The following is a 23,974-nucleotide window of genomic DNA, read 5'->3' as shown; positions in this document are numbered from 1 at the left end:
AATTCCCCGGCCTCTTTTTTTTTTTTCCCCCCCACTGTTCGGTTCATCAGTTCTGACTTACTCTGGTTTATTTTCAGTCCTGAGACTTCACCGAACCTGGTCAGTAGCCTCCCACATGCTTCCAGCGAGACCTTGGGGTTTGTGAGTGCTAGCAGCATGTTGTCTGGCAAAATGCAGTGGCTTTATGCTGCCTCCCCCCCCGAATGGGATCCCCTGGACTCCCCTCCCCCCACCCCCCTTATTGCCTGAAGTAACGGCTCGAGATCACATATAGGAGAGTGGAGAGTGAACATCCCTGTTTGGTGCCACTGCCTAGGTCAACAAGCCACAACATAGTTACATTTACCACCAATCGCACCTGAGGGTGTCTATAGTTTGCTTGTACCATCTTAAGGAAGAACCCCCTCCCCCCACCATAAGCCCATCCCCTCCATTACTTTAATCAGAGACGCACACTCCACCTGGTCGAAAGCCTTCTCAGCATCCAAGGCTTGTATCGCCGCCGGTGTGGACATTGTCTGGGCCTTCTCCACCAAGTGCGCCACTCTCCTAATGTTGTCTGCCCTTTGCCTGCCTAGAACAAATCCTGCTTGATCTAGGTGAATCAATGGGGGCAGTAATGTTTCTAATCTCTTCGCAAAAGGATCTTTGTGTAAATTTTGGCGTCTATGGTAATGAGCGCAATAGGCCTGTTTAACGAGCACTCCAGGGGATCTTTTGTGGACTTTGCGATAGGGGTAATTTTGGCGCCTTCCATTGTAGCGCTAATGGTTCCTGACGATTTAAATGAGTTATGTAAGTGTGCTAAATGGGGGCTTAATATGTGTGCGTATGTCTTGTAGAATGTGGCTGTGTAGCCATTGTGCCCTGAGGCCTTGTTCAGCGGGAGGCCCAGAATCATCCCCCGCACTTCTTATATCGTGATGTCCTGTCCTAGTCACTCCTATTCCGCACGCGGAGCAACTGGGAGTTGTATCCTCTCTATGAAATGTTTGCTTCGGGCATTGGGGGTTCTGTGAAGTATACAGATGAGCATAGTATCTATCCAGGCACTCCTTTGTTTCCTCTGTGTTGGTATGTGTCTGCCCCCCTTCGTCCCTCACTGCTACTATGGTATGCTGCCCTTGTGTTTCCCTGAGTAATCTGGACAGAAGGGTGTCGGCCTTATTCGCTTTGCCATAATATTTCTGTCTCGTGAAAAGCATGGCCCCCTCTGCCTTTTTGGTTCTCAAGAGCTCCAGTTTTCCTATTGCCCCTCTATATTGTTTTAGTGTTTTCCTATTTGGGGTGTCCGCTACCTTCTTGCGTGCTTCCTCCTCTACGAGTTGTAATTCCAGGGTCCTTCTCTGCCTATCCCTTCGGGCTTTGTGTGCAATGAATTCCCTTCTCATAGTGGCTTTGAATGCGTCCCATCTTATATTGGTGCTCGTGTCGGCACTATTGTTGACCTCAAAGAATTCCTTAATCTTGTCCCTGATTTCCTCCCGGCCCACTGGGTCCCTAAAAATTTCCCCAGTGAGCTTCCATTTCCAGATGCCTGCCTCCTATTTCGGGGCATTGACCGTCATCGATAGCACCTTGTGGTCTGCAATGCCCAGTGGTTCCAATTTTACTCCCTCTATTCTCCCTCTTAGACGTGACGAGACCCAGGTGTAATCGATTCGGGATTGTGTCCCATGTAACCTTGATAGAAAGGTGTCCCTCTTTCTGCCCCTTCAGCGTCCTCCAGATGTCTTGAGGCCCAGTTCCTCAAATTTTGTTCTCGGCTGTGGTGATGCCCCTTTCCCCCTCCTCACCTTCCCTTGCCGTTCTGTCTGCTTTCCTATCCCAGGCCAAGTTTCGATCCCCCATCAGGATGATATCCCCTTTGGCTGAGTCCTCCACCTTCGGAGGTCGTCTCCCAAAAACTGTTCCTGTCCTGTGTTTGGGGCATAAGCCGATAAATAATGTAGTCTATGCCTTTGATGTCCCCTTTGACGATTTATTTATTTTTTACATTTTTAGTAAACGTGTACCAAAGCTCAAACAGTGGGCCACTAACATACCGCCATTGCCCCCCCTCACGCCCACCCCCGGGCAGTCCCATCACACAACAAGCATCTATCGCTTTTCATTTACTCGGGTGAAGTCTGTGGTAGCTGATCAGGTGTCTCGGTTGGTGCAGTGCTGGAGAGGAGGTGAGATGTACGGGCCCAAATATCTGAGGGTCTCACGTGGTGGGGTAGTGTCTTTATGAATTCCGATTCTGTTTCTTCCACGGCAGGTGCAAAAAGTCAGCATCAGAGGACCTGCATCTGTCGCAAGATGTGTTTGACCCGAGGTGATGTCTGTTTCTCTTTTTGGGGGTATAATAGGTTTGGTGCAGAAAGTTAAAGTGGATTTGTTTGAAGCGGAAGTTGAGTGCCACTTTTTGAGTCTGTTGTAAGATATAGTCCCAGTCTTCATCTAGAATGGGGGTTTGTAGCGTGGTTTCCCATCTTGCTTTCGTTTCGGGGTTCGAGGGAAGAGTGTCCATGAGCAGGGCTTTGTAGATGGATGAGACCAATTTGCCCTTCCCTTGTGCATGAATGACTCTCTGCAGCAGCTGCCAGGTGGGTGGTTGTTGTGGGAACGATGGGATGAGGGCCTGAAGGGTGTACTGCACTCTGAAGTACAAAAAGATATCAAGGGAGGAGGTGCTACCTTTCTCCTTCGCTTGCTGCGGTGTTATGAAGATGTCTTGTATGAAGAGGTCACCAAATGTATTTATTTTGTACTTGTCCGCCCAGATCAGATACACTTTCACAGCGGTGAGTGGGATCCCGGGGATGAATTTAGCGGGTAGAAGAGGAGAGTATCTAAGCTGAATCTTGTACTTTTGGGCCATTTTCCGCCATATTGTGTAAGTGGATTGCACTATGTTCAGCGTCGTGTGTGGCACAGCCTGTTTGCTGACAATCACGGCCCTTAGCAGGTTGGGTGAGGCTAGTGCCTGTTCGACCTGTACGTGTGGTCTTACGAACTGGGGCTTATACCAGTGACTGAGGAACTGGGCTTGTGCTGCCCAGTAGTACGGTTCTAAATCGGGTAGAGCTAGGCCACCTTTAGTGACTGGGGAGTACGAGGGATGAATATGCCATCCTTGCGGGTTTGCCTGACCAAATGAGGTCCAGAACTAGGCTTCTCAGATTACCCAAGAAGCGCCGAGACAACAGGATGGGGATGTTGGAGAATAGGTACAGGAGTTTGGGGAGGATTACCATTTTTACCAGTGAGGCTTCCCCAGAGGGTGAGTGGTAGAGATTTCCACCTGTTCACCTTATCTCTTAGTGATTTCAGTGTGCTTTCGTAATTGTCTTTGAATATGTCGTGGTGGTTCAGGGACATTTGGATTCCTAGGTATCGGACGTGGGCTTTCTCCCAATGGAAGTTGAAATCGTCTTGAACTATTTTGGTCTTCGTGCCCAAACTTAATTATTTCTCGCATAATCGGGGTTAAGGTTTTCGCTGGGGTTTTGCATGTACAGGTCTGTCGTCGGCATAGAGGGATATTATTAGACGGTGAGGTCCTATTTTAAGCCCTCTCTGGATTTGGCGTTCCCCCAGGCCTGCTGCTAAGGGCTCCATCACAAGGGCGAATATCATGGCGGATAGTGGGCATCCCTGCCTGGTGCCGCGTTGGAGGTTGATATATGCCGAGCGAGTCGACCCAAGAGTGATTGCTGATGGGGGCTGATGAGAGTGAGAAGGGCTTGATAAACTGTTTCCCAAGTCCGAGCTGCTGCAGCACGACGAACAAAAAGGGCCACTCGACGGAGTCGAATACCTTTTCGGCATCCAGCAGCACTGCCACCGCCTGCTGTTCGGGGTCGAGTGCTGCCAGAATCCCGAACATTCTACGTATCCCGAATGTAGTGTTTCGGCCAGGTACGAATCCTGCCTGGTCAGCGAGTACCAGTGCAGGCATTAGCGGGAGAAGTCTGTTAGTGAGGATCTTTGCCAGGATTTTGTTGTCGAGGTTAATTAATGATATGCGGCGGTAGGACTTACAATCTTCGGGTGGCTTGTCTTTTTTTGTGTAGCAGTATTACGTTGGCTTCTCTTAATATCTGTGGGAGAATGCCAGATTCGAGCTCTTCTTCGAAGACATTTAGCAGAAGAGGGGCTATGAGAGGGGCGAAGTGTTTATAAAACTCACCAGTTAGCCCATCAGGCCCCGGGGCTTTGGATGGCGGTAGACTTTTAATGGCTTCTTGGATCTCTTCTAGCGTTATGGGATCGTTAGCGGCTCACGGAGTTCCCTCTCCACCCAGTACAGTTCTGTGTCGTTGAGGTAGGTCTGGATCGCCTTGGTATCCGCCGGGCACCCGGCGCTGTATAGATCTTGGTAGAATGCCCTGAATACTTCGACTATGTCTTCTTCTTTGTGCAGCAGATTTCCCTGCGGTGTCCGGATACTGTCCACCCTTGTTGGCCTCCTGTCTGCAGCTATAAGACGAGCAAGAAGGGCTCCAGGCTTCTGGCCTTCGCCGTATTGTCTAATTCTATGATTGTGGCCCAGAAATTTTAGCTCCCGTTCAGCTAGGTTTAGTTCTTCTTTCAACATCGCCTGGATGTGGTCTGAGTTGTGCGCGGCTTGCTGCTTTTCCAGTTCCTTCAGGTGTGTTTCACTGGTCCCTAGCTCGCGTCTGATAAGTTTCAGGATTCCGTTTTCTTTGGCAAGACAGATGCCTCTTACATAGCGTTTGAGTGATTACCACAGCACTCCAGCGGAGTTGACGGTGCCATAGTTAATGTCAAGAAAGGTGTTGATTTCCTCACTTAGTTCAGTGGCGAATATTTGATCTGCGAGAGATCTGGGTTTGAAACGCCATTGGGGGGGCCGTGGTCTGGTAGTCGGCAAGCGGCATTTGAGTATTACCGTGGCATGGTCCGAGAAGGTTTTGGGGAGTATTTGGCAACTGTCCCATTGCCAGTTGCTGTGTGCTGAGACTAGCAGATAATCGATGTGGGAGTTCGTATTATGTACACTTGAGTGGTATGTGTAGTCTCTGACTTCCCAATTCTGGATCCTCCATATGTCTGATAGGTCAAATGATTTGCATATCTCCCGCACTTGTAGGCCGGCCTTGGACGGGTGCGCGGTTGTTAGCTGTGATTTATCTTTCTGTGGGTCGAGATGAGTATTCAGGTCGCCTCCCCAGATTATGGTAGAGTTTCGCACTTGCGTAAGGTGGGACAGCACCCAGTCAAAGTTGATTGCACCGTCTGTGTTGGGGGCGTAGGAGTTGACGAAAACCCCCTCCTCTCCCTCCACCATGCCCCGAACCAGAAGAGCCCTTCCATCGTTATCTCTTTCCGTTTTGATCAAGCGAAACCCCAGCGAAGTGTGAAGAAGTATTGCGACTCCCCTGGCGTAGGATGAATACGAAGAGAAGTAGCTGTGGCATCCCCATCTGCGGGCCCTCAGGTGTTCGTTTTCCGGTAAAAGGTGGGTTTCTTGAATCATTGCCACCTCAATCTTGTGACGTCTGAGTAATTGCAGGATCTTGCGTGTCTTGGCCGGGATGTTGCCCCCTCTAATGTTCCAGGTTGCTACTTTGAATTGTAACGGTGATGTTTTATATGGTGCCCGTTTGTGGAAAAAAAACGGAGGGCCACCCCTCGGCGGTGTCCCGACACTCGGGGCGGCTGGATTGCCTGGGAGCGGCATCAGGTGGGAGGGCGGGGCTCGGGATGATGCCCGCGGTTAGGCGATGGCACATGGCGTGCGTTTCGAACAACAAACAAACAATTTTCCTTACACGGACAACCCCCAACTCAGCCGTTTGGAACCTCCCCCCCCCCCCAACTAGAAAACAAGGCGTGCTGAGCACGGGGCGCAGGTGGCCCTCCGAGGCTTAGTCCCCAACCTCCCGTTTGCGGAGATTGTCCTGATGGCATGTTACCTTCTTGCTTTGGATCAGTGTCACAGGTGTTCATCACGGTGGGACTCTCCCCGCTCTTTCTGTTTGTGGCTCTGGACATTTGGTTTGCGGATTTATATCCCTGCCGGTCGAGGAACAGTGTGGCTTCATCTGGGGAGTTAAAGAAGTGGGTATTTCCCTCCAGTTGAATGTGACGCCTCGCCGGGAAGAGCATTCAGTACGTGATATGGTTGGCACGCAGTCTGTGTTTAACCTGGGTGAACAGTCTCCTTTGGGCTTGGACTGACGGCAAAACGTCTGGGTAAAACTGGATGTCGTCCCCATCGAAATGTAGTTTGCCCTTTTCTCTTGCCATTCTAAGGATCGCGACCCTGTCCTTGTAGCTTAAGAGCTTGGCGATGATCGGGCGGGCAGGAGCTTGCGGAGCGGGTCTTGTTGCAGGGATTCTGTGGGCTCTTTCCACTATGAATAGTTGCGACAGAACTGCGGGACCGAATAGCTCAGAGCATAGTTTTTCGATGTGCTCCTCCATTCTGCCTGCTAGTTGTCGTTCTCTGACTCCGACTATCCTAATGTTGTTTCGTCTGGAGCGGCCATCCAAGTCCTCATTTTTGGCGAGCACTGTTTTCATTTGGCTCTCAAGCGTGGAGACTCGGGAGGTGAGTGCTGATGTGCCGTCGTCCAGATCTGACACTGTTTGACAGAGTCGAGCCTGCCACTGTGTTTGTCGAGACGGTGCTGCAACAGGTCCACCTTGGACAAGAGCGAGTCTATCTTGCTGTCCAGGCCACCTATCCCAGCTTTTAGTTCCATCAGGATTTCCCTAATGTCTGTTTGTTGCGGTAGCTCTGCCTCCGATTGATTATTCGGGGATTCTGGGCGGTGTTCCGGCCTGGGCGTTTTAGGTGCTGGGCCTGCGTCAAAATGGAGTCTTTTCTGGGACTTGTCAGGCTTCCCCATCTTGATCTTGGCGGCGGTGTCAGAGCGTCTGATTTTCAAGTTTAGAAAAGGCGCAGTCGAGGCGTGCACGGATGGAGGACCGCAGTGCGGGGTTCAGATTTAGCTGCTTTGTGCTGCGCGATGGGGCCGAGACCCAGCCGTGCGGAAAGTCGTTATGGGCCAAGATGGCGGGGGCGCCGCAGAGCGACCCTAACTTGTTGGCGTAGCATAGACTCGCCGTCACGCTTGTTTTATATGCTTCTGTGGGCCTCCGCGCGCCTCCCGCCTCTCACCTGCGGGTGTTCACTCCGACACCGTCCTACTGCTGGCCATGAGCCGTGAAACCGCTCCTCAGGGCCGGCGAAGTGGCACCCCTGTCCCGAGCGATTCTTGCCATGCCTCTCTACTGGCGTTGGCCTCGGCAGGTCCCACGGGCGGCTCCTGTCCGTCAACAGAGGATTTTGGCCAGGCGGGCTGGTGTTCCTGGTGCCCACGCAGTTCGCGGTGGTGCGGGCCGCACCACGCAGTGGATTTCTCGCGAAAGGCGAGACCGATTCTCTCCGGATAGTGTATTTCTTGCGGATTTAGTGGTTTCGCCTCAGGATTGCCACGATTAAACAGGATTCATGCGGGAGGTAGCCGAGAGCTTACAGGGGAGCGGCCATCTTGGTCGGCCCTCTAGCGCCCTCTCCCTTTTGACGATTTATATATCTCCCTCTCTGATGATCTCCCGAGCCCTGAAGTCTAAGTCGTTCCTAAAATGTAGTGTGACCCCTCATGTTTTAGTTGGTCCTGATGCTATGTACACCTGTGCAAAGCCTCCCAGCTTGAGTCGCCCCACGATGCGAGTGTCCCGGCGGCCATCTTGGATTTAATTAATTTCTGCGTATGTTTGTGAAGATTAACATCCCTTAGTAAGTAACAATATTCCTTTCTGGGACGTTTTCGCGAGGATTGATAATGCTGTTACCCCGTTAAACAGTAGAATTCACCCTCAAGCTCATAAATAGTCGGGCTGCGAACCTGTCTCCTGGGAGGAGCACCCATACACCAACTGTAACGGTTCAGTTACCAGTTTCTGCTGGGAATGCACCCAATGCACAGCAGGATCTTTGTACTGCAGGAGGCCACACTTGCTAACGAGCAGCGCTGTCTTTCCTTGCCTCCGCAGTCCTGGCGCGCAAACCACTTGCATTCCTGCCGCCAGAGCGTTCAACAGCAAACCTAGGCCACTCTCCACCTTCCTAGGAGAGGGTGGAAATAACAAAACATCCCCAGGCAGCACAACCTGCCGATAAGCTCTTTCACCGGCGCTGCCATGCAGGGATCGATTTTGCTTTTAAGAGACTTGAACACTTCTTGAATGCAAATGACACCTTGTCAAGTTTCCAAGTTTTTCATAGTCAGATGGGCACTTCGCTTAAGGCCACTATACTGAAACATATGTGGCATACGGTTTATGGTTTCCAGGGAGGGGGACATTTAAATGGCCTCCCTGGATATGTCTTTAGCCTTTGACTACGTCCATCGACAGTGATTATGGGTTAAACTGCTGACATACCTAGGAAATTGATAAGATTGATTGCCTTGCTCCATAAATGTTCTTTGCTAAGGATTCGCCGTTACAGGGAAGGCACAGTATCTAGGCTTCTTTCCACTAACTTGGGGCTTAGACAAGGTTGCACTCTTGCACCTACTCTCTCTAATCTTTATTTACAGGACATTGAGGATTTATGGTCCAGTCATGAGGTTATACCAGTCCAACATGGCCAGTTGAAACTCCATTGATTGGCCTTCGTGGACGACATAATCATTTTTGATTGGACTCCGCAGAGGCTGCAAATGAAATTAAATATCTTTGAGCTCTACACCGTAAAAAGTGATCTTAACGTAAATGAGTGCAAATCCAAGGTGGTGTTTTTTTCCTCGACTAGGAAGCCTAAAACCATGTGGTGGACCTTGGGGACCGAGGGTTGAGCAGTTGTCTTCACTCTATTTGGGCTACAACATGACAAATTCTGCATTGATAATGGAGTGGAGACAATATGCTGACAAACATAATACTCCCCTTAGTGTGCCATATGAAGAGGATCTTAACGATATGTGGTTTTTCTTGTCTTCCGGTCATAAAGTATTACCTGGGGAAGATTGAGCCTGTGATACTTTACACTTTAGACATTGCATCTCCTACTCCTGGCCCATGCCTAGATTCAATGCAGGGTATGTTTTGGAAAAATGCGTTTGGGCTTTCTAGTTCTATCCCTAATGCAATTATCCCACATGAGTTGAATTTGATATCACTTTATGCCAGATTTCAGTGGAAACAATTGTCGACCCTCTAAGATCTTGTATCCTCCTCACAACCTATTTTTTTTTGTGGGTTTTCATCAGATTTTGGTAAACTCCACTGTGAAATTCGTTACTTCTTTCAGGGGATTGATGTGTTCTCTGCTGGATCTAATTGGGTCACCTGAGATGGAATTAGCGGGCAATCCTGAAGGGGTAAAACACACACGGTTTAGGGATGTTTGGAGACTGACGTTGGAAGCTTTGGGTTCATATTCTTCCTATTATGAATATGCCAGGTTCCCTCGAGTTTGGCAGTCGATCTCCATATCTTAAATGTTTTCCTTGCAGAAGGGTGCGTACAACATAACTGCGTTTTAGGTTGAATCAAATTAAGTCCATAGAAAGGACTAACATTGGGGCATTGCCGCTTTGGGGGACGTGCCGTCCTTGGAGTGTTGTTTTTTTGTGTGATTCTACCATCAGAATGGAAACAGTAAAACATTGGATCATGGATTGCCACTCGCAGTTTCTCTTCTGACAAATGAAAGGTGATCTTGTGGTCAAGATTTATGTGGGTGAAAATGTCTCTTGTTCTCGCACTTGTTTGTTGTTTTTTAAATATGATTGATTGTACTTGAATTTTATGAAATTTTAGTGCATTTTCTTTTTTTGATTAATGTAGTGTACGGTTTCATGTAAACTAAATCGCAACAATAAAAAGTCCTGTCCTCTAATCTTCAATAAAAAGAAGAAAAAACGGCTCCAGCGACATATCCAGCAGGAGCCTGTGCAGGTCCCTCAGTTGTATTTTGCTTGTAGATCACCAGCACTCCTTCTTGACTTCACCTATAGCTTCATTGCACTTCTATATTTTGACCATCCCAGGATCCTGGGTTATAGACAAAGCACATGCCTGCCAGCAAGGATTGCCCTTAGCCTTAGTGGGTAGCCTATCCAAGTGCTTTTCAGACTGACTCCTACACTGTCTTCATGTGTCTCTTCTTTTTACATTTTTTTATACTGTTTCACCATTCCTTTCTGCTCCAATAATCCATGGGATCGGCTGTGTTCATGAACGGGTGTAAAATTTGGCAGGTGAAGGCTTTAGTTCAACTTTTGGTTCGGTGGTACATGTGAGTTGTGCATGTTTCAAACGTGTTTGATAAGCTGTTGAGCTATGCTGATATTCTCTGATCTTGAGGATGTGTTTTAAGGGTTTACCTCTTGTCAGAGCAGCCTCAGTTTGATTTGCTGGTTTTGCTTTTATACTCTGTATGAGAAGTATCGTAATTTGCGGTAGCCTAAATGTAAATAAAACTTGCAATATATGTGGTTGGTCACTTTCACATTATTGAGAGCGGTTTGGAGTCATTATGTTTCTAGGGGTTGGCGATGCAAGGTTGGGTCCTTGGGGTGACCCAAGCAAGGCAAGACGCAGTCTATTTGCTTTCGGGAGGGAGTGTCAAATGTAACTTGTAAGCGCAGCGTGCATTGCATGCTGGGTATCCTTTCATGCTTGAACTCCGACACATCTAATTCTGTAGGACCGGTTATCGCCAAAGTTTCGTTTTACTATCTAGACCGCAACTCCATAAACTACTGCATGGCATTATCGATCAGAATATTATCCATTAATTGGTAATTTGTCTCTAATTTGGTGTCTATCCTTGACACCCAATTCCGAGTCTTCATGTGAGCATTAATGTTTTGGGTTTTCGAAGATAATCTGAGGATGCAGGGTGCCTTAACTCAGCGAGGAACGAGGTTAACTGGTTGGCGTAGCATACATTCTTTGCCTCAAAGAGGTTGTGAACCATTCTGCATTGATCATTGCCCTTCCAATACCATTTTATTCATTATGCCTATCCTAGAAGGTTTCTGCAGTACACTCTTCGGTCTGTTTTCTTTGCGGGCCGCTTTGCGGAATATACACGGATTTGTATTGTGTGCAGGATAGATAATGTATTTTGGTTCTTGGGTTGTGTTGTCGAACAATAGTACAGCCCAATTCCGTCTCTAAACATCCCGGAAGTGTCATTTCATAAAAGCGGCCATGGATGTAATCCTTTTTTAATGCAACAGTGATGTCAGCAAGCCTGACTGCTTTATATTGTTAGGAAGGGATGTCCACACTTGGAGTGGCCATGCGGATTTGATATTATTGATGTCTTGTGTTGCGTGGGCACCAAGTGGTATTGGAAGGATCAAGGTACAACTGCAATATATGATACCTGTATTGTGAATTATGCAATTATGAATGGTGGTGTGATCTTGGGGGTGCAGGATAAAATGGTTTGGCCTTCTCTGTTCTTGCTGGGCATTCACAATAGTTTTGACTCAGGTTATCCCTGGGGTTTGGTATTTGTGATTAGATGTTTGCTGTACATGTCCCATAATACTTTATGCAACACTGCCACAAACACACATTCCCCTTTTAGCTGGGAGGGAATTTGAGGTCCAAGTTTCTTTTACGTGTTGTGCCAAGTGACTCGGATCTACTATGGCCCCAATTATTTTGAAATGAATATTCATATTGCAGAGGATAGTTCAGTGGGTTAAATGGCAATGGTGGTGCTGGCTGGCGTTCTTATAAGGGCTACTGAAGTCAGCCGTTTTATCCGTCTAAGGTGTGTTACAGGGGCTCCTGTGTGTTGAGAGTTCTTGTTTCGGCAGTACAGATAAAGCAACTGGGGACACAAGCATGGAGGATTGCAAGCCGTCTTAGTTATTGCACCTATCAAAATGTGTAGAAGCAAACCACGTGCACACCTCAATGCCTGGTTCACACCACAACTTAAAGCCCTTAGATTACAAAAAAGAAAATTGGAAACTTTATGGCGTCATACCCCATCTGATGAAAACGAGCTGAACCGGACAACTTTGCAAATAACTATAAAAAGGAAATAATTTGCACCAAAAAAGACCTGTACAATGAAAGAATCACCAATGCCAGTTCCAATAATAAGGAACTATTTGTGATTCTCCGAGAAATGGAATCTCCCATCCTTCCCACAGACAACGTGATCAAGGACAAACCTTGGCGCACAAGCATCCAGGATGCCTTAGCAAACACAATTACATCACTCAAAAGTAAGATTGCCAACAAGTAAGGCACCCTGCCCAATCAGGAGCTGCTCTCCACAAGTGCCATTGTTTCCCCAAGCACATGAGATCCATTCAGATGATCTAAATTATCCATCCTTGAAACTGAAAAAATCATCTCCTCCTTGAAACCATCTAAATGCCAGGGTGACAACTGTCCTGCCCAAATAATCAAAGACGCTGCCAGAGACTTTGCACCATTTATCTCAATTAACGCCTCCTTCGTGACTAATATTGTCCCAAATAATCTAAAGAGTCATGGGTCTTACCTCTGTTAAAAACACGGACTCTGGACCCCTCCATTCAAACTAACTATAGGCCTATTACTACGGTGCCATTCCTTCTTAAAATACTTGATAAAGTAGCGTATCTGCAAATACAGAAATACCTTGAAACCAACCATCTCCTAGGCTCCCACCAATCTGGCTTCAGGCCACAACGCCACACGGAAACGGCATTAATCGATTTTAAAAACTCAAATTGATGAGCTCCAGGACAAAGGGAAAACTGCCATGCTACTCCTTCTCCACCGGTCGGCCGCCTTTGACCTGGTCGACCACGAAGTTCTTTGGAAACACCTGGCCTCGGCTGCCCACTTCTCGAAGGACGCGATAGCATGGGTTCAATCCTTCTTAAATAATAGAACCAGGAGTTTTCTCCCCATCAGCCTCGGAAGCCCCTATTCAGAATACACAAGAACCTTGAGGAACGCTGCATGTATCGCTGACCATGTATAACATATTTACAAAGCCTTTGTTTGACAAATTGGATCTACACTAACTATGCAGATGACACCCAGATCCTCATTCCCTTTTCGGGCAATTACTGTAAAGACACGGCTTTGGTAAATAAAATCTACCTTCCATTCAGGCAGGGATGGCAGCCCATGGCCTCTGCCTGAATGACGATAAAACGGAGCTTCTGATTCTTGGAACAGCTGCCGACCGAATAAACTGAATTCCAAATACTCTGCCTTCAACATCGACGGAAACACAATTAAAGTAGTGTAGATTCTACCTTGACTCCACACTAACCCGAAGTAAACAGGTAAACTCCATGGCATCATCTGCCTACACCTGTAAGCTAATTGGGGCTTGCAGGCCATTTCTATCCAAAGCCAGCTGTATTATCCTTGCCAACGCCCTGATACTTTCAAAATTGGATTATTGTAACACTCTTTACCTAGATGCCAACAAGTATATCATAGACAAAATACAAATCTTAGAGAACAATGCGTTAATAACAGCACTGAATATACCCAATAGAGAACATATATCGGAATTAAGAAGAGAACATCACTGGCTGAAGAACAATGACCGAATTCTGCTCAAAACAGTTTCTCTTACTTTCAAATGCCTAAACCATGCAGCACCCCAGTACCTAACGTAGAGAATAGTTCGAAAATCCTCCACCCGCCCCTCTAGAGCGGCCAACTCCTTTTGTCTGAACATACCCAGGTTTAAGGTAAAAAAATCTGGAGGTAACAGCTTCCCAGTTAAAGCTACTCACTGCGGGAACGCATTAACCCGATCACTCGGAGTGGACCAATCCTTCCTCCGTTTTAGACGTAATACCTTGAATTGGTTGTGATCCAACAACATTTGATCTTTGCTGCACTTACTGTCTGAAGTATGTTATATTTACTTGCTATGCGTCACCCACCGTATATGCTTTTGCACTCTTTCTGGTATAATCCTGTTGTAACTTTAAGTTTGAAGTATCCTTGTATTTGTTGCGCCCAGTTACCTCCGGGTTTGGTGCGCCTTACAAATGAATAAACAAACTGCAGTTTTCAGTATTGGTAGATTGACCACATTTGGTTTTGTCAAGATTGGCCCTATTGCGGTAGTAGTCTGAAGTAGCATGTCAAATAAAGCAATAAACAGAAAAAGTTCCGTTGGAATGCCAATGATGCAGATCAGCAACTCTGGCATTGGTAGTGGACGACAGGGGAACAAACTTGCTACCGAAGGGGTGGAAATAATGCCACTGTTTTTTCGTTTTCTGGGGGAGTAATTAGTCACCGCTACTAATGGAAGTGGATGGTTTAAGGTTGGGGCAATTGGGTCTCTAACTTTGCAAAAAAGGTATGCCATCAACCAAAGTGGGCAGTTGCTTGTATCCTACTGCATTAGGGATTGGGCGAGGGACTACACAAGTTAGAAACCCATCACTGCAGCGAGTTGTTCTCACTAGTGGAAGTTGAGTGTGATAAAAATCCATGTTTTTCCCAGAATATACTTTTAAAATTATTTTCTGTGTGCTGTTGGCCTCGTTTTTACTTGTGGGCTGGTGGTACTGGAGTGGAGGCCCGGCCAGATCCATTATTATCAGATGTTGGTATATGCAGTGGAGGGAGTTGCTATGTATGGAAGGGGTGCCTTTGCACATTTAGGTGTTTTATACGGTGGTCTGGGAGATGGGGTACGGATAGGAAGTGCTAGAGAGGTGGGTTGTTGAGCAACAGTATGAGAGTCCAAGCTTGTGGTGCGAAGTTACATTGTTGGGGTGTAGCTGCCCTGGGTTTAAGTGGTGGGGGGGGTCTGGGAGGTTTGGACAGGGTGGTTTTGATTGGGGGGATTGGGGGGGCAAGATAAGGTTACTAATTTGATCTGAACAGGAGGGGTCAGTTGTGACAGTGAAGTACTACCAGCACAGAGGGCAAGAGGGGGGTAGAGGTGAAGTTTAGTGGGGTAGCGCTGCAGGTGGAAGTAAAGGGTGTGGCTAGGAAGGTAGCTGGCTGTATGGTTGGGGTGCCACTGCATGCAAACATCCCTACCTAAGAGTTATCTGCTGCAGTGTGGATGGGGTTGCTAAGTGGTGCGTAGAGTCTACTAAAAACGTAATGGTTTGGTTTAATACTGGACACAGAAATGGTCACTGGTTTATATGTTGCCATGTTTTAAGATTGATTTTCAGAGTCGTCCTGTGGGCAGATTCCGAGAGGCCAACCGATTAAGATGAACCGGGGCAACCACTAATGTCTAACCAAAATCTTTCTGGGTAGGGTGTCTGTACAGCAAGGGTTAAACATAGGAAGGCATGAGTGGTGAGGTGTTCATTTAAGCACAAACGGAACACTCTTAATACTAGTTAGGCAGAATGTCTAAAAGTGCTTATTTTGACCTTGAACAAACAATTAAAAATTACTGCTAATTAGAGCAATAAAACATTCACTACTATTATGTACACCTTCAACTTGCTGTGATCTGCTAAGACCACTAACAGTTCACTTCTAAATACAGTTTACTTGGTGCAAGTGTAGCAATCCAAGTAAAGGATCTAGAAAACAGTACGTAATCAATACTTTACAAACTGCTTTATTGTCAGCCGATTTGTTCTCAAACACCAAACAAAGCATTGCAAATAAGGTACACACGGAGTCCTTCCCGATCTAGAAAAGAGAAGATCCTAACTTTCCAAGAGGATGGGGTTTTCTTTAGGAATATGAACCAGGTTTTGGCTTGTGCCAACGGGTAGTTGCAGTAAAAATAAGAGTGAAGTCTTTAACATGCCCTCTCCCAATTAAACCACCTTGGGTGGGTCCCAGGGGGTAGGATATCCAGCCAGAACACTGTTCAAGGCTAGGCAAGGGAGAGAGGGGGCTAGGCCTTTTCGGCCATACAATCCTATGTAGAAAAGGGGGGGGGTAATGCAAAACTGCTATGTTAACTCACCCCCATTCTCTCTAATTCGCTCAGGGTCCACTATAGAGTTCCTGAATTCTATGGGCCTTCTGGATTTGTGCATTGGTTTCAGCCCAAGGGTCGTTGGGTCGTTGGTGCAGAGGTCACTTCAGCCATCCGATTGTTGGGTTTGGCTAGTTCGCTCTCCTGCTCTGATTGACCACCACTAGAGGACTTGCTGAAGCAAAGTAGCTCAGGACGACGTCTGGCTTGCCCATAAGATGGGTCTGTTCTGCACGCTTCATTGCAGCTCGATTTTGGAGGGGGGCGGCGGTAATCAGAGTTGTTGTTCCCACAGGTTCATGGGTTGAAGCACTGATTGAGGTCTTCGGGAGATATGCAGGCAGTAAGGGCTTTGCCAGGTCAAGTGAATAAAGGGCTGCTCGCAATCTTCCAATTGTGTCAGGTCGTCAATGGGTCTTTTTTAATCCATGGTGTGTGTGTATACACACACGCACGCACGCACGCGCGCGCGCGCCAAAGGTCATGATTACAAAGTGTTTCTGCGTTTTGCAGCTTGTATTACTGCTGAGACCCAAGTTTCCTAATTGGCGCTAACTATTTTGTCAGTGTGCTCGAACTGCCGAATATTGAAGGTCCAAGCGCCCCGTTAGATAAAAAATATTGTTGTTATTCTTGATTAACATTGTAATTTCCACGTTTGCAGTGTCAGTAAAAAATATTTATTTTATAACGGAATTGTTTCAAATTGTCATAAAATACATTGAAGTAAGAACATTTTTTAGAGCAATTAATTTTGTTGCATTTGTGTAAACCTAATGTTCTTAAATGCAAGATGTATTTTATTTGTATTGGCTTGATTTGAAAAATATTTTTTCACTTCCTTTTTAGTTTCTGACTGCCGCTACCTTTTGGACCGGTTTCCGTGGATCTACCTCGCGCCTCACTTTTCCTGCTAATGTGCTGCGCCACAGCATTTGTGGAGAGTAACTCTGTGGGCTCCTTATCAAAGCCTTGAGGGAGCGGGTTGTGACAAATAATCTAAGCAGAATGACCTAGCACCTGCTCAGAAGTCTGCAACACTCTGATTCAGCTGCCCGGCAGATCCCCATAGAATGTGTCACTTGCCGCTCGAATCGCACTGCAGTTGAAAGCTACTGCGCAATTTTCTTTCCTTCTCTTGAAAACACAGGCTGAACTGTTTTGCTTGCTTTGACTTTTCTAATTTGGAACTGGTAATATTAATGGAATACAGTCATGTCCAGCCAGGACGAGAGGCAGATCAATAGCGAGTATGCTGTGTCCTTGCTGGAACAGTTGAAATTATTCTATGAACAACAATTGTTAACGGATATAGTATTAATTGTGGAGGGCACGGATTTTCCCTGTCATAAAATGGTCCTTGCAACATGCAGCTCTTATTTCAGGTAGGTTAAAGAATCTTTTAAAATGTTTTATTTTTGCCTTGCTATTACCTAGTGATTTTTTTTATTGTATAATCTGTTGGGAACCAGAATAGTGTGCTAATGTGTTTTGTGTATGCATGTGTGATGTGACCTCATACCCGCCTTCCTCCAACCCCTCCTTGATGAACTTGCTAGTCGAGCCAAAGACTGTGTACTCAACTTGGCAGACTTTCGAGATTTGGCAGTTGGCCGAAGTCTCACTCAAACAAAACTTGCATATGATTTTTGACTGGCAGGCTGTAGTTTGGTGGGCCAATCGGGGCCATTATTTCTCGGACCACTGGTTATGATCAAGTGGGGGAATCTAAATTCACTTTGTCCTATTCAGGAAGGAGAATTGACAAACTCCGAGACCATCCACATATGCTTGAGACACTTTACGTCAAAGTTATTCTTGCGAACAGAGAGCTTTTCACCCCATTTCTGGTACATCTTATTAACGCAACCTTTTGGAGATTGTAAGGTTCCTGTCCCTCTTAAGAAGGTAGCCGTGACTCCTGTGACTTAAAAAACGGGCCTGGACCCCAAAGATTACTCAAATCTGAATTTCCAATGTGCCCTTTTTATTGAATATAATTGACCGTGGCAACAGCACAACTACAGGTACATTTGGAAGGCTCTGAGGCCCTACACTTGAAGTAATCCGGCTTTAGAGCTCACCATGGCACAAAGTGCCTTGGTGGACCTGCAGATGGAAATGCTACTTCTCATGGACAATAAGGCAGGGCTGCTGATGCTACTAGATTTTTCAGCAGCCTTTGATCTGGTAGACCATGTGATGCTTCTAAACAAACTGAAGAACATTGGTGGTTGCTCGGGTGAAGCTGCTGCCTGGATCCTATTTTCCCCAAATAATTCGATGTCCAGTGTTGTAAGGGGTAATGCTAGCTTTCCCACTGAAATATTGAAATGCGCTGTACCCCAGGGCCCTGCCTCTTGCCTTCCTTGTTTAACATATTCTGCCAACCCTATGTGGCCTACTGGACGGATTAGGAGTGCGTTTTACGAATTATGTTGACGACACAGATCTGGTGATCGAGCTGTGTGGAGTGTACGAGAAAGACCCTGAGAAGGTATCTCCGATTAATAATTCAATTCACAATTGCATGGCAAATAATGGAATGTGCCTGAATGCAGCGTAAACTGAGCTGCTCCTGTCAAGCCAGAGGGAAACTTGGGGACCTTTACACTGGTTTTACCATCGACAATCCCATTTCCCATCGTCGCCCATGTGAAGACAGTGGGGGTTGTCTTTGAAGCGTCATTACGTTCAGACGCTCATATACAGAATGTGGTTAACAAAACTCCATACCACCTCTGACATTTGCGATTAATTAAACCCTACGCCTCCAAAGCTAATTGTACCAACTTGGTGAGGGCTTTGATTATGCCGAGGATAGACTATTGTAGCGCGCTGCATATTTGGTGCTGGTAAGGGTGGCCTAGGATGCTTGCAGGTATTGCAAAATGAATGCTGTACGCCTCATGAAAAATGTACGTAGATATGAGCCTGTCTGTGCACAGAAAAAAACCTACACTTGCTCACAGTAGAAGCTAGGACACGTTTTAAAGCACTCACTATTGTGCATAAATGTCACTATGGACAAGCCCCAGCTTACCTAAAAGCCTGCATGAAAGTTCATATTCTCGGGAGAGCTACTAGATCAAGCAATGGCATATGTATGGATGTTCCCAGGAGCAACCGGACTAGAGCCTCTGGGAGATCTTTCCCAGTTCAGGCAGCTCAATCCTGGCACAAGCTGCCCGAAGATCTACGTGTAGAACCGAACCATTTGAGTTTCAGGAAGCAATTGAAAACGATCCTATTTAAATAATCTGGACTTGTGACACAGACCCTCTTCATTTCTCTTCTGTCTTCCCCTGCACCCTGATACCTGCATGCTCCGGTGCATTATAAACTGTTAAAGTTTATTTTTCCACAACACCTAATGCATACTCATGTTAAAATGTTTCTAATTCACCCAGGATTGCAATTAAAATGCTTAACTCATGAACCTGCTTGTTTTTTAAATGTTACAAAATAAAAGCACATTTAATTCACTAACACGATTTAAGTATTTTACTCATATTAAAGTTTTTCAACTTTACAATGACAAACCCTGAAACCTATATTGCTATTTCCAGTATGTGGTAATAGCCTTATAGACTTTGGGAGGGGTAATTATCATTTGGGATAATGACCCTTCCCCCAACTTATGCTCCTCTGATATGCTTGGGCCATAACTTTTTTTGTGGGTCATTATCCAGTGATTATGACCGCTCTGTCTAAAAAGGCTATAATATTGCATAAAATCAAGCAAAAAAAAGATGCTGCTTACAAATATGTAATAGGATAGTGTAAGAAATATGTGGTGGTACATGAGGTATTACCATCTTTTTATAGGATACCTGGTTTGGAGGAGAGTAAAGGTGACGGGTACCCTTTGAACAAATTACCCTTTGAACAAATTATCCAAGCATTCTAATTTTCCCCAAAATAATAAATATTTACATTGCCCAATAATTTAATACAGTAACAGAAAAGAAATCAAACTCTGAAACTAAATGACGAAAGGGCTGCGCCGCAATGATGCAATTGTGACGTGAGCTACTATAAGAGAAGATATATGTACAAACACTTCTGTAAAGGAACCAGATTTCACAGATTGGCCAAAGGGCAATTTCTCACTACTGAATGAAGATAAGAATTCAAATCTAGATCTAGTTTTAAAACTAGGAATGCTGCATAGAAATATTTGTCTAACTTCCACAAAAAAAGGAAGTTTGATATTAAATCAGATTGTCATGTTTCATCTGAAAAGCCACTGTTTAAAACGATAATTATAAAGGAAATAACAAACAAGAAATTACAAAGAGAAACACTGGCCTCGCAAATTTCTTAAAATCCAACTAGACTTGAAGGGAGAGGTCCTCAGTTACTTAGTTTACATACGCTACCTAAGAGAAATTCACTCGAATCACAGTGATTGGTGAAAAAATATTTCCAAGTTGTGAGAGATTGGATCTGTTGTCAGTCTCCTTCCTGATGCCATGTATTAAAAAGGCTTTTATTACAGAAAATGTCAGGATGGATTAAGGCTTACCTGCCCTATGCTAAGGTGGGGGTTCCTTACCTAAAAAAACAAAGTAAAGTCTTTCATTAGGGTCAACTTTAAGGTCTGTCTGTGGCCAAAACAAAACCTATGCTGGCCCTCAAAACTAAGAGAACAATGTGTAGGGATGTCAACCATAAACAAAGCAGTGTTCCAAAAGGAAAGTTTGCAGAGATTTCCAGCTCAGGCTTATTCTTCAGTCTCTTTGCCCCAAATGTCAAGGAGTTTATCACAATGTTCAATTTACATTCTGTTGTACTTGGTAATAAAGTTCCACCCTTTTGTAAATGTCAGGATGCCCTTTAGTTCAATACAGTTCCAGGGTGACACATCTCTGGTTTCCCCTTCCCAAAGTTCAATGCCAAAAGATGTCACAAAAAGAAGCATCTTGAAGCTTTGTTCTTTAGACTGTTTCCAAAATCCTTTACAGTGCAGGGTTGCCTTCCCTAAGTCTAGTATTCACCAATGTTGGCTTTCCTTTTGATAAAACAGCAAGTTTCCTTGTTAGTTTATAGGGGTTCTCTGGTCTGGGCACAGTTTTAGATCACAAGATCCACCCGTTACAGGTCACGCAACCAGGAACTTCAAGCTCTGAGTAGTTCAATATTCAGCTAAACCAGTGGTTTCTTAAATGCAGCTCCACAACAAGCACTTGCTCAGTCTTTACTTCAACTGTTCAGTTAGTCCTTCATTCAACTTAGTTTCCTATTGTTTCAATTAATACGCTATTCAATAAAGGCACCTTTGCTTGTTTCATTCCATACAGTATTCAATAAAGGCAACTTTGCTTATTGTCGTGGACTGCTATTGTATTTACAGTCCCTTGGAGCGCCCGCCTGGTTACACTGGCCCTGAGACTTGGCAGGACCTGGCAGCCCCTCTGGGCAGCTTCTCCCCAAGTGGGAAAGCCTGTTGGCCGGGTTCTCTGATGAGCACACACCGGCTCACATGCGTAGCTCTGCCTTGCTCCACGGCAAAGCCTGCTGCCCGCCTCCCATTCCGAGGGTTCTCCGTCCTGCAAACTCCCACCAGCAGGACTTCTGCGATCTTGGTCGGTGTCTTGGCGGCTTGGCTTCTCGAGCTCCCACACGGCTCCTTCTGCTGCGTCTTCCTCTTGCCTTGCTGCTGTTCCTCTCTTGTGCTTCTGCAGTCCACCTTTTTCTTTACAAATATAGTCCGTTAATGGGCTGCAGGTAGATTCCATTAATTAAGGCTACCTGGCTCTGATTATAAGGACATGCCTGACCTTCATGCATCTTCGTCCCAATGCACAAGTGGTGAGATAAGTGGTGTCCATTACTCTAGGTTGTTTCTTCCTCGTCTCGGTATGGTTATGTGCACCAAGAGGTGAATAATGGGTAACTGCCTTATAATGACCCATAAAGGTCAGGGGAGGGTTTGCTAGATTGTTACTAGAATAAGGTGGATACTGTGTTTTGTCCGAAGTTACCTCATCCCCCAATCCTTCTCTTATCAACACGTCTGGGATGATCTCCTGCCCTTCTGATAGACCAGGGGACATGGTAATATCCCATACCCACTTCTGGGATAGGGGTTCCCTCCTGAAAGGAGGATGTGGAATAATGCGTCTTAAATAAGGGCATCCCACCTCCAATCCCCAAGGACCCTCCATCCAGGTGGTTCTCCCTTGCTTGGCCACACTCTGGGGCAGGCTCCAAAAACGATGGCCTTTTCCTGGCCACCTGCATAGCGAATCCAAGATGAATAGTTGTGAGAACTCCCTCAGGTTTCTCACAAAGTGCTTTCTGTAAAATGGTGCATGTCACCATAAGCACACCTTTTGGTGCAACTGCTGCCCAAAGGCCACAGTGAAACTTATGTGCCATTTAATGCAAATAGTTTGCAGTAAATGGCGAATAAGTTTCAAACTTCCCAATACTCGCCAACAAGGTCGAGTACCTCGCCAATGCTAGATTTTGCAAGCCCTGACACTGATTGCGTTAATTAACCTTTTATATACCTCCAATACTTTTGGACCCTGTAAAAGTTTATTTCGGTATAACTTAAAGAGTGGTTCATTTAAAGATGGGCATTTTTTTCAGCTCTAGACAGTGTAACTGGATACATTGAACGTACTACTCTGTGAACATTGACGCACATTTTCATTGAAGGCTGACATTGTTCAAATTTGATAAGATATGCAAATACTATTGGTATAGTTTACGAACAGCTTGTATGTAATGAGATCAACATTAATGAAAAAATAACATGGCTGTTTAACTTGATAAACTAAAATTGTGCTACTGTTTACATTTCGCAAAGGCTTATTTGAATCTAATCATTCTGAAGTGTTTAATTTTAATCTTCACCAGACATGTAGATCATTAGCATGAATACGCACTGTTCTACCGAAGGATCTTTGAAACTAAATTCATAGTTTGCTGTTACTTTACATCCTTGAAAATGAGCCCTGTGCAGCCAAAACACGGTCTGCTGATTATTTGTGATTGGATGCAACATTATTAAAATACACTACTTGACTTGGATATGTTCTTCAATACATTGCTTAATATAATTAGAATAATAGCTAAATGATAGCAAACAATTGTGGTGATTAGCAAGGTCCATTTTGTAGCTCTCCTACCTCTGTTATTATACTCTTTGCGTTCTTGTCAGAAAAGGCTGTAGTGAATGCCTCTATTACTTTTGCCCAGTCTTCTATATGGCACGATAAGTGATACTGTCTATCTAATGTATTTTTACTTTTGGAAAGGTTTTCTCTTTTCCATCACATCTTTAATGAAGTGTGGGGAAAACAACCACATGCTTAAAGCTTTTCAGCAACATTTCCTTTACAGGGTAACGGAGGAATTTTTCGATCAGTGGTCTGCGTTCTCTCCTACTGGCTTGGTCCTAGATTCCTATGTGCTCTACCAAGATCAAGTCATTACTTGTAGGGGTAGTGCCAAGTCTTGTGTACAAAAATAAATACATCGCATTGCCTCCTCCCCTTCAGAATACACAGATCTAGAAATCTTCTTTCTCCTCAAATGAATTTTTTTTGTTCAGAAAGATCTCACCAAACTCCTTTTTAATAATCCACAGGTCCAGGGAGGCAGGAGATGGGTGATGAAGCTGCCAGTTCTGGACTCTTAACATTGTTTTTAAAAATGCATTCTGTTTTGTTTAAAGTGCAGACCTAGCTCGAGAGCAGTAGAGTGAGTACAGCGTGTGAGTAACAAGCATTGTGGCTGGCATCTTTTAGCGGTAATACAGTACTGTGAGGTCGGTATGTGCGTTCATTGAAATTAGACCTTGGCCAGGTGTTACTGAAATTGGAGATGTGTGGGGGCTTCCGAGCCGACACCGGGATATCGTTCCAGATGGTGGGTGCATGACGGGAGAAGGATTGTTTGCAGACGATTTGTTCGAGCTGGTTGGTCGATTTGCTGTGCAAGGACTCTGTGCCACAAGATAGTGCTGCTTAGCTCCAAGGTAGCCTGGTGTGCTACTCTCGTTTGCTTTGTAGATGACACAGGCAGTCTTGAACA

General features: G+C 45.5%; 1 protein-coding gene across 1 annotated transcript in view; it reads left to right on the top strand.

Annotated features, from left to right (window-relative positions):
* KBTBD2 (kelch repeat and BTB domain containing 2) overlaps window positions 1-23,974 on the top strand; it is a 187,600-nt gene that overhangs the window by 45,961 nt on the left and 117,665 nt on the right. The window contains exon 2 of the mRNA XM_069613228.1: window positions 16,775-17,310. Within this exon, the coding sequence (XP_069469329.1) occupies window positions 17,141-17,310 (170 nt within the window). The 5' untranslated portion in view covers window positions 16,775-17,140. The remainder of the gene's footprint in view (window positions 1-16,774; window positions 17,311-23,974) is intronic.

This window comes from Ambystoma mexicanum, chromosome 5p (genome assembly GCF_040938575.1).
Source record: "Ambystoma mexicanum isolate Mex_15411 chromosome 5p, UKY_AmexF1_1, whole genome shotgun sequence".
Taxonomy (NCBI): Eukaryota; Metazoa; Chordata; class Amphibia; order Caudata; family Ambystomatidae; genus Ambystoma; species Ambystoma mexicanum.
This window is presented reverse-complemented; position numbering and strand designations above follow the sequence as displayed.